Raw genomic sequence first — 10,612 nt, 5'->3', positions numbered from 1 at the left:
TTTATATGAAACTGATGAAATATGTCTCTGACTCACTGCTGCTACTTTTTCACATGCTTTAGCTTGCTGTAGATATTTTAGAGATTACATCAGTATGGCACACCTCTTTTTCAGTAAATAAATCTTCCCCAAAGTTTTAATGATTTAACATGGTTTACATTCAAAAAGTGTTTTTAATATATATATTTTTGTCTGCTTCTTCTTTGAAGACATTTTATAGCACAGGAACAAAACATCAAGTTGTCTATTGTTTAAAAAGCCAATTTCAAAAAGTTTTTTTTTAGATCTTTGAAAGAACAGAGAATACCTAATGTTTAGTGTCTTTTTATGAAATTCATATTTCTCCATTAGTTTTGAGCTGCATAACAAATAAAATGATTAAATGATTATGAAAAGCAGTTCTCTTCAGATAAAAGATATAATTGGGGAATTTCATTGATTAGAGTTGTCTTTTGTGGTAGCTCAGTAATAAAGGTTTAACTTCAGATAGGTTGCACAAGTTTACATTTAAGGATTTTTCACTGTCAAAAATATTCCATATTTGATTAATTCACCTTTAGAAACCTGTTGGGATAATGCTGGGAGGATATTCGAACACATTTTTCAGAAATCAGTTCTTTAAAATCCATTTTCCAGGAAGCAAATTATCTAATAAAGGGTTAATTTGTGGGTTAGGAAGGTTAATACAAAAGCTTCATCCATTTCCAACCATTTAAATGAATGTTTGGATTCATTGAACCGTCTCAATTAAAACGTGTCCAATCTTTCAAGTATCCAACTGTTGACCTGAGGTTATAGATGAATTTGAGATAACAGCCAAATTATTCAGTTTGAGTCACAATAGAACTTTTTCTTCACTCTTGACTATGCCGTTTAACGAGCTTTGATATTTACATTGGCTTTTTCAGAATATTTGGTGCATGATTAAACCCAGATGGGTTCCTGGTTGTTCCAGATCATCTGAACCAATTTTCTTTATCAGTGGGTCACAGCAGAGCTGACACAATGCAACTTGACTTTTGTGAAGGGGCCCCAAACAATCAGGGGTCTTAATGCTACATTTTTAAACAGAATATGTAAATATACATTTTAATCACTTTTAAGCTCAACCCATTCCACAGGGACGCTGGCAGGAAGAGGGGCCCCAAAATCTAATTCTGTCCCAAACCCCATGCATCCTTGGACAGCTTTGGTCACATGGCTATAGTGCATTCAAATTGGTGTTTGTGGGGGCTGGAGCCCCACAGTGGTAGCATTTCTTCCAGTTTGTAATTTTGTTTATCTTGCATTGATGTGGCGTGCACACATGCCAGCAATGGAAGGCATCTTTTAACATTTCTTTCCTTTGAGTTGCCATGGTGGGAGATGAGCCTTGTTCCTGACAAGCAAAGGAGTGGCATCACACTGAGAAGGCTTAAAAGTGGTCACCGGCTCGTACCACTTCATGGGGGGGATTTGGGTTTAGTTAGTTTAAATGTTTGCTTTATTCAATTGTCAGCAATCTTGTTTTCTGGTTCGGTTTGTTGATAGTTAAGTATTGTTAGTTTCCGTTGACCTCTTATGTGCTCGCTGATTTTTGCATTTTGTTCTTTTTTTTTTTTAAACACAAAATGCTGTGGAAATAGAAGTTGAAAGGATGTGGAGGGCTCCACAAACCAGCACAGCTTTATCATACTCCTATTGTTCATAAGTTTTGTATCGGCAGACAAGTCATAGTAAGCAGCAATCGTTTGAAGTGAAACAATTTAACAAAAATGCACTTTAAAGTTGTAAACTATTAAACCTTAGGGACCAAATAATTTACACAGAAGACTTTTTAGTTTATTCTTTATTAGAGAGCAGCCATTTCCCCCTCATCAGGGTCTCCAAATACATTAAAACAGACAAAATATTTAGAGTACATTCATTTGCCAGTAGCTCAGCTGCTAAAGCACTGAATCTGTCAGCTCATTAGCAGCTAAGCTATTGGCCAGACCTGGAGGACTGGAGTTGGCCCATCCCATCCAGTGAAGTCCTGATGTCCCACCTGTAGAAAACAGACCAATTAAAGATCCATTTTAACAACCATAAACAAAACTCCAACAAATGTGAACAAGTAGGGCAGGAAAGCATTTAATCTAGTAATATCAAATGAACAGAAGCAGGCTTACATGTTTCACATCAGTTTTAGAACCAAAAAACAAATCTTACCTTGAGGAACATAAGAAGCAGATTCTTTCCTAAAACATAAAAAAAGAAGAGAAATTAACATTTATTCTAAACTGTGAGGGACTCTACTTTGAGTGCATCACGATGTCAAACCCATCAGTGCAGTGAAAGTATAATCATCGGCTTCAGGTGAAACACGGACTCACATGCAAATCATCATTAAGGTTTGACTCCAAAAATTCATCACAGAACAGAAACTGCTTTTAACTGTTGCTACTCTACCATGGAGCTGAGGGCAGATGCAGCAGTGCATTAGAAAAACTTTACCTAAAATATTAAAGTGGCTCATTTATAGTGTATTTAAAAAATAAAAGACATTTACAAAAGCCGGCACAACTGAGGAGCTTGTTAACTCATCCCTTTGTGCACTGATTCAGATGTAAATGCAAGAGTTTTTCCTTGCACTAAACTTTCTATGTAATACAAAGACTGAAGTCAGCAAACTTCCCATTGTAAGATTAACAAAAATCAGATTTTTCTGTGGATTTCACATTCATAGTGGATAAATTACATTTTTTTTTTAATTAACCATTTACAAAAAAATAAATTAGGATTTCAACTAAAAGTTAATCAATCCTTTGCTGCACTAAATGCATATAAAGCCCCAAAACAAATTTGTGATTTAGTTTCAAGTTTACTTGGCAGTTTTAATATAAATGATAAACTAGGCATGACCAAGGATTTACAGTTTCTATATATTTTTAAGCCTTTTATTGTCGAGCATCTCCTGTGAGATCAAACCATGTGGTTTGGTTTGGCGCTAAGCCTGCAACAAAAAGGCGAAGCTGCTCTGCGCTAAAAAGCTCATCCACCTGCTTCAGCATCAGAGCATCAGCTCAGGAGGAACCAAGGCCGACTTTAAAAACAAACATTTACCGGATTTCCAGCTCCTAAAAAACGCTGCTCTCTGGTTCCACTGCAGGGGAAGCTCCTTCACCTTCCAGCGCAACGAGGAGGAAAGAACGTTAATGAGGCGGCGCCTTGATTTATGTCTCTATCAAACCACGTGCGTGACGTCACACCGGGCAACTTCCGGTTTAGGCCTTTTTCTTTGAAAATTAAGGTATCTAAAGGCTCCTATGTGCAAATAATAATAAAAATAAAAATATGAATTACTTAAGTATAGGTTTGTTTTACAATAAACTTTTATTTCATCTTCGGAGGCTTAAAATAACACAATTGACCTAAGTAAGACATTTAATTCTAATTCTGTATTTTTCCCTCAGGCAAACATTTTAACTGAGTTTTTTTTTTTTTTTTTGTATTACATTTTAATGAAAAAAAAAACACAATGCTATAGTCACTATACTACACAAAATCACATCTAAAATGGCAAAGGATGTAGTAGAACCAAATAAATATTATTTTTTACAATAAAAATGATCTCAAATTACTAAACGAGTACATACCGTATGTAATTAGTTTCTTGTTTACTGTCTGAAGGCCCCTACAGCCAATACATATGAATTTATAACACATAGAAGCACCATGGGGAGCGTTCTGAGCAGCTGTCTCACTGTGTGGTGTGGAGGATGCAGCGCCTCAGACTGGAGGAAGGTGAGGAGAGTGGTGAGAACAGCAGAGAGGATGATGGGGGCTCCTCTTCCCTTCATTAAAGACATTTCATCCCAGCGCTGCGTGTCCTGAGCCCATAACATTATAAATAACCCCTCACACCCCCACCATGAACTGTTCTCCCTGCTGCCCTCTGGGAAAACAGCTTCTTCCCCACCGCCATTAGACTGCTGAACTGTTGAATTAAATGGGTTTAAAAAAAATAAATAAATAAAAAGTGCTGAATGTTGGAATATATACCAGTCTTATGGCTGGTATATATTTGATCACTGCTGCTTACTTTTTATTTCTGCTGCACTTTAGCAATGGAAATGTCTGGTTGAGGTGGAACTGAGGGAACCAATGGATGGACTGAAGTCAGATTCCCAGAAACCAGGAAGTAGGCGAATCTTTCCACAGGGACACGCTGCCTGCTTAGTGGAGGTGAGAAAGAGGAAAAATAAAGAAAAAAGGGAAACACAAATATGACGGCTGTGATAGAGCTGTTCTTTTTGTATACACCCAGTGTGTACAAAATTGCAATAAAGTCTGTCTAAGTCTAACACCCAGAAGAAAATTAGAACACACAAAATGAAACATAATTTTCAAACTTGCAAAAATAAAAAGGAAAGCCTGGAATGCATACATTTTCTGCCCCACTCAGTACTTTCAGACACCTTTCCCTTCAGATACTGCTTTAAAAGTTCTATTTTTTGTCCTCACCTGCTTTGCACATCTAGAGTCCAGGATTTTAGATCATTCCTTTTTCCATGATAGCCAAAACTCTGTCACATCCCATACAGCTTGGTCTCTTTGAAATATCAGTTTTTAAGTGCTGCAACAGATTCTTAACCAAATTTAGATTTAAACCTTAACTGGGTCTTTCTATGAACATGCTTAAAGTACAGCTCTAGGTGCATGTTTCAAGTCGAAGGAGATCATTTGCTCTTCTTTCAAATCCCAGACCCATTTTAAAATGGTTGGATTTACCCTAGTCAATTTCGGTATTAACTCTGATGGGAAAATATCAGGGCTAGAGCGAAGCTTCCCAACATCATGATGTTGCCACCACCATGCTTTTTGCAGTAATGTGTGTGCGTGTTAAACTGCTGCCAGTAGTCAAACAAATACAATCCTTTCACTTTACAATATTTTGTCATCTTAAAAATGTGGAGAAAAATGGAAAGTTAAAGTATTAATGAAAATAATGTGAATGAAAACTAATTAGCTTTACTTGAAAAAGAAAATGATCCAGTTTTTTACTTTGGACTGTATTCTATCTCTCTCTCTCTATATATAGTATTTATATATAATATTTATGAAGCCAGTAGATGTTATCAACGAGAAATGTCCTGGGATGTGAGTATGAACCCCAGTCGGCCTCAGCAGATGGCCGCCCACACTGAACCTGGTTCTGCTGGAGGTTTCTTCCTGTTAAAAGGGAGTTTTTCCTCTCCACTGTCGCTGCAAGCATGCTTAATGTGAGGGATTGCTGAAGAGTCAATGATTCGATGCAATCAACTAGTTTTCCTTAGATAGAAAACTTTGTATCAATTTGACTGTATGATTTGGTGAACTGTAAAGTGTCTTGAGACGACATGTGTTGTTAATTGGCGCTATATAAATAAACTGAAATGAGTGGCAAGGAAACAGGAAGCTATTTTTTTGGGGGTAGGAATAAGGAAATAGTGAAAACGAAGAAGATTGGAATAAAGTAGGATAAAAAAAAATAGATAAAGCAGAGACCAATTGAAGGGGAGTCCAGCACAAAACAATCAATTAATGAACAATCTAGATATTCCATTGACAAACAAAATGATGACAAAGTAATATTCAAAGTAGTTAATCAGGGAGAGAGCGCTCAAGGCAAAGCTATATGCATCAACAAGATTGATGTGGAAAAGATCTCAGTGCAGCTTGGTGGAGAACAAAAGGATTAGCAGGGGAGTAATGGAGGAGGGCCTCTTAAAGTAACTGACAAAGAAATTCTAGAAAATTGTGGGGAAAAAGTAAAACAAGGGAAACGGTTAAAAATAACAAGAAATGGAGAAAGGTGTGACAGCTTATTAGTGTTGATCAAATTCAAAGAAGGGAATTTATCAAGTAAGGTTTTCATTGGTTATATGAGCTACAATGGGGTTTTCATGGTACAAGTGATCAATTGTAGTGCCGAGATGACAAAGAAAACAAAAAAAAAATCAAAATAATAGTGAACGCTGCGGAAAAGAAAGATTTAAACCGGGAAACTGTTGAAAGTATGATGGGAAAACGAGTAGGACCATTAGAAACTGGAAGAGTGACGACAGCATAAAGACAAATTAGAAATTATGAGGACGAATTTGATTAAGTATTTATTATGTTGGATTAAGTTAAACAGTTAGGAAAAATATTGATTTTTTTTTTTTAGTTTATTTTTTTCTGGGGTGAGTCTTGTTTCCTGTTTCCTTGTTTAACTCCTTATTAGTCGGTGGTGGGAATAAACTTTTAACTAGTTTACCAACCGCCATAAAACCTCACAAGAAGAAGAAGAAGAAACTACAAGAAGAAGATGTTCTCAGCAGATACAGGAAAAAATAGGCAAACATAACACCGACATGTGTGAATACAGTGAGCAACAAGAAACAATTGAACATGTTAGGGTACACTGTAAGAAATATGAAAGAAAAAGGAGGAAATTGGTTCAAAAATCTTAAAAAAGAGAGAATACACTTTAATTTAATAGAAATCCTAAGAAAGAACTAAAGAGATGAGTGTTATGTAATTATTTTTCATTATCTTAGATTAATCAATGTAAATGAGAGGATTTGAATCTTATTTTGGTTTTGTTAGTTTTTGTTTTATTGATTTTGTTTTGTTCAGTATAAGTAGGTATTAGCCATTCAGATTCACACTCCATCCAGTTGGTGGCGGTAAAGCGCCATTTCGTTGCGGGCCAACCGCCAATAAAATCCTATAAAGAAGAAAAAGAAAAATTACGGAGAAAAAAAAAACTACAACGTCCTACTCGCAATGTTTTCTTACGGAACGCCCATTGGTCCAAAAAGGCGTTATGAAAGATTGAGGGACACTAGCAGAGGAGCAAAATTATACAAGCGGCGGCGTCAAGGGATTTAAATCTTGTGCTGGGAGGAAACTTTTAACCATGAGAGTCTTAATCGGTAGGAAACTTTTTCCCCCCAGTTCTGTTTATTTGTAGATTGTCAAAAAGGTCAATTACTGCAAGCTAGCTTATGAGGCTGCTAAGCTAAGGTTAAAACTGCAGACAGTTGCTAAATTAAACATATATTAAATGCAAACAGTCAGTCACCTACGTGTAAAAAGCTGGTGTTGAGTTAAGTAAATAAATGCACGCAGTTTTAAAAGAAAATCTGTTAGTATGTAAGATAAACTCACTCGTGTTTTGTTTTGTAAGCATGCATAATACGCATGCGCACTTTATTCTATTATTCTGCTTGATTTTTAGGGACGTTGATTAAAATACCTAATGTTCTGTTATCAATACATCGATGGATAAGATCAACTAACTTTAGTTTTATTAATATAGTTTTAGTTTTAATTTAATATCACTTGCACCACTACCTGGTGCACAAGCAGTAGTCAATATTATTACTTTGTCTTTCCATTAATCCTGTCTTCCTTTTTGGATATTTTAATTTCTTTTAGTTCTTATATACAGAACTTTAGTTTTTAAACAGTTTATACAAAAATAAAACATTGGTTATGTTAGTAATATTAGATCAGCAAATGCACTAATTTCCTATTTTCCCATAATTTCCTATTCCCTATACCTTTCCTATACCTGTTTATTTGACTGGTGTGCCTCTCAGGAGGAGGCTCTGGATTTGTGGGTCGTGAACTGACGCGTCTTCTCAGAGACAAGGGCCACGAGGTCACAGTGATATCCCGTCAGCCTGGTCCAGGAAAGATAACATGGGTAAGATCAGCAGCCTCAGTTCCTCCATGTTACATCCTACCGATTCTGCAGCTGAAAGGTTCTCCCAGATGATTAACAGTGATGGATTTTTTTTTTCTTTTTCTAGCTTTTGATCACTAGACTGTTCACCATGCATCTCTGTAAATCAAGATAACGTCATAAATCCTTGAGATTGTACTTTTTTCTCTCCTGCAGGGTGAACTTGAGTCTCGCGGCCTGCCGCCATGTGATGGTGCTGTCAACTTGGCTGGAGAGAACGTTCTTAACCCTCTCCGATGGTGAGGTCTTTTTCTTATTACTCTAGTCCTGAGGCCACAGATTAGGAGGCCGCTGTCCGGATCCAACCGGATTTAAAACATTTAGAAATTACCGCATGTTGTCCGACGACAGTGTCTAACTTCACTTGCACCACTTCTCCTGTTAATATGGTAAAGCCCTGCGTCACCAGGCCACACGTGATCCAACTATGCCAATGAGCTGCTGTCAGTTTGGGTTGCTGCTGCTGCTACTTTTAGACACAGCAGGGAAACCTGTGGCAAGCAGGGCGATGGGAAAGAAGGAGAAGATGATGAGAAAAAGATTTAAAGTAATTAAAATTATCACTATGATAGAGGAAAAATTGTAGCTCTTTATTCTATATGGACTGAGTCTGATCTTAATATATAGACTTCCACCCTCCATCCATCCTTATTTGATCATCCTTCCTTCCATTGGTCCATAAATCTACAATGCCTTGTGAAAATATTTGGCCTCCTTTACTTTTTGCCACATTCCAGGCTTCAAACATTAGGATATTATTTTTTTATGAAGAATGCACAAGTGGAAAACAGTCCTCAAGTGGAACTAAATTCTTTGGAAATTTTAAACTATTTCAACAAATTTCAGAAATTGGGTGTGCAGGATTATTCAGCAAGGCGTTGTATCTGTCAATCTCTGTCCGTCTGTCCATCCATACTACATTATACCTCTGCTCACTTAAATTTGCAACAAATTAATTGTAATTGTATTTGTTAAATTGTTGTACGAAAACACAGGGAACTTTGTAAAATTTAGCCTAGGAAAATAGAAATTAGTAGGACTGACACGATTAATCTGATTACCTACTAATGGTACACACACAAATAAATCCCACGTCTATAAGAATAACTTACCTACAGCAGTGGCAGCTCCAGAGGTTTCTCTCTTCAGGGGCTTAAAGCATAAGAATATAACCGAGGGTGCTAAGAATCATCCTTTCTTCCCACATTTTATAAAAAAAAACTAGATGCAAAGAAAAAACAGATGTGTCTTCACGACTTAAATCTGCAAAAGTCACTAATAAGATGTATAATGAATGTGTGATGTTCTGCTTTTCAATGAAAACACTTAAACACATGAGTAGAGTCCAGTGTAGTGTATATAGACTGTAAAGGTCAATTCAATTTATTTTGTTTCCCCAGATTAGAAAAAAAATAATAAAATGAATTCATTGTGAATTCATCAGCAACATCTGGTGAAGTCGATGTAAGGTTATACATATGTCAGTTAATATTAAATGTAGAATTATCTGTTATTAAGACATGGACCAATTGAAATTTATGTTTGTTCTTGTTTTTAATTAAGCAAAACATTGTAATTAAGTAGATGGGTGAGGGCTGAATCAAAGAAGTAATAGTTTATAGAAATCAACAGTTGAATATAAAAGCATAAATATGACCAAATTAGGTTGTGTTATCATGTGACTCTGCAAAGGTTGCTTTAAAGTAGTGATGGTGAGATGAAGCCTCATGAGGCATTGAACCGTTTGGCCAAATTGCTTCAAGATCCCAACAGTTCACGAGGCTCCATGTGAACATGTCACCACCTACTGGTGGAATGCAGAACTACAGTTAGTAATAAAATCTGTGATTTTTTTTGTTGCAACTGTTTTTCTTTTTTTTTTCCCTTTTAAGTTCCCTTGAAATTATTAATGGTTTGTGTGTATAATAAAATTTCTTAGAACAATCATTTAAGGTTCACAGTTTTTCTGCCATTTTAGTGAAATAAACTCAAGCAGACAGTGAAAGTGTTTGTGCAACTTGGGCAATGATCAGCAGAAGAAAGGTGTTAGTCACTTTTATTCAAACATGATAGTTTTTCCACGTTTTTTGGTTTTAATCAGGTTGGAAGTTGTGTTCAACCAATCTTTTGACTGCACCAACCTAATTTACCCAATCTATATTTTTACTCAGGCAAAACAATGCAAATTAGTCTCATCAGCCAAAATAATTAAGTTTAATCGTAACTTTTAAAAGTCAAGGGCAAGTCTTGAACCATCAACCTCTAGAGTGGGAGCCTGTCTTGTACAGATGACTCCACCTATGTAGATAACCGTAGAGAAGAGAAAATACTTTTAAATACTGACGTGTTAACACTGGCTTTGTCTGGTGGTTTGTTCAAATTTTGATCATTACAGTGTTTATTCTAACCAAATTACAGTGTTGGGCAAGCTACTTGTCCAGTGTAGTGAGCTAAGCTATCAGTTACTCAACAATAAATTAAGCTTCACTACACAAAAGCTACCACCTAAAGAATTATAGCAAGCTAAGTTACACTAATGTGTTAACAGTAGCCTAACTACATCAGAAGCTACTTAACGTTGTACCAAGCTAATGTCAATTCAAAATGAGTCTGAAACACTGGTTAAAACATTTATTAAAAATCAGCCAATGACATATCACAGTGTAAACATTGCTTTATGATCAGCATAATTAAATAAAAACTGAAGTAATTACCAGTAGACAAACAATCTGCTGTTTTTAGAACCAAACTAAAGGTACTGTGTAGTGTCCTACACATGGAGACATGGCTATGAGTTTGCATTCAATGGACATCTCTAGGGAAAACAAAACCTTACAAAAGGCATCTTATTTCTTTAGGGTCTCCCTTAGAGAAAAC

The 10,612-nt window shown here is 36.2% G+C and overlaps 1 protein-coding gene across 1 annotated transcript in view; it reads left to right on the top strand.

Moving 5' to 3' along the window:
* The first annotated feature begins 6,783 nt into the window (after nucleotides 1-6,783).
* The window catches only part of sdr39u1 (short chain dehydrogenase/reductase family 39U, member 1), a 9,090-nt gene continuing 5,261 nt past the window's right edge, over nucleotides 6,784-10,612 (top strand). Inside the window, exons 1-3 of the mRNA XM_015399537.1 lie at nucleotides 6,784-6,920; nucleotides 7,590-7,696; nucleotides 7,892-7,974. Of these exons, the coding sequence (XP_015255023.1) occupies nucleotides 6,905-6,920; nucleotides 7,590-7,696; nucleotides 7,892-7,974 (206 nt within the window). The 5' untranslated portion in view covers nucleotides 6,784-6,904. The remainder of the gene's footprint in view (nucleotides 6,921-7,589; nucleotides 7,697-7,891; nucleotides 7,975-10,612) is intronic.

The sequence above is a fragment of the Cyprinodon variegatus genome, unplaced genomic scaffold (genome assembly GCF_000732505.1).
Source record: "Cyprinodon variegatus isolate N-32 unplaced genomic scaffold, C_variegatus-1.0 Scaffold1022, whole genome shotgun sequence".
NCBI classification, from domain to species: Eukaryota; Metazoa; Chordata; class Actinopteri; order Cyprinodontiformes; family Cyprinodontidae; genus Cyprinodon; species Cyprinodon variegatus.
The sequence above is the reverse complement of the archived record's forward strand: the minus strand, read 5'-3'. Positions and strand labels throughout refer to the sequence as shown.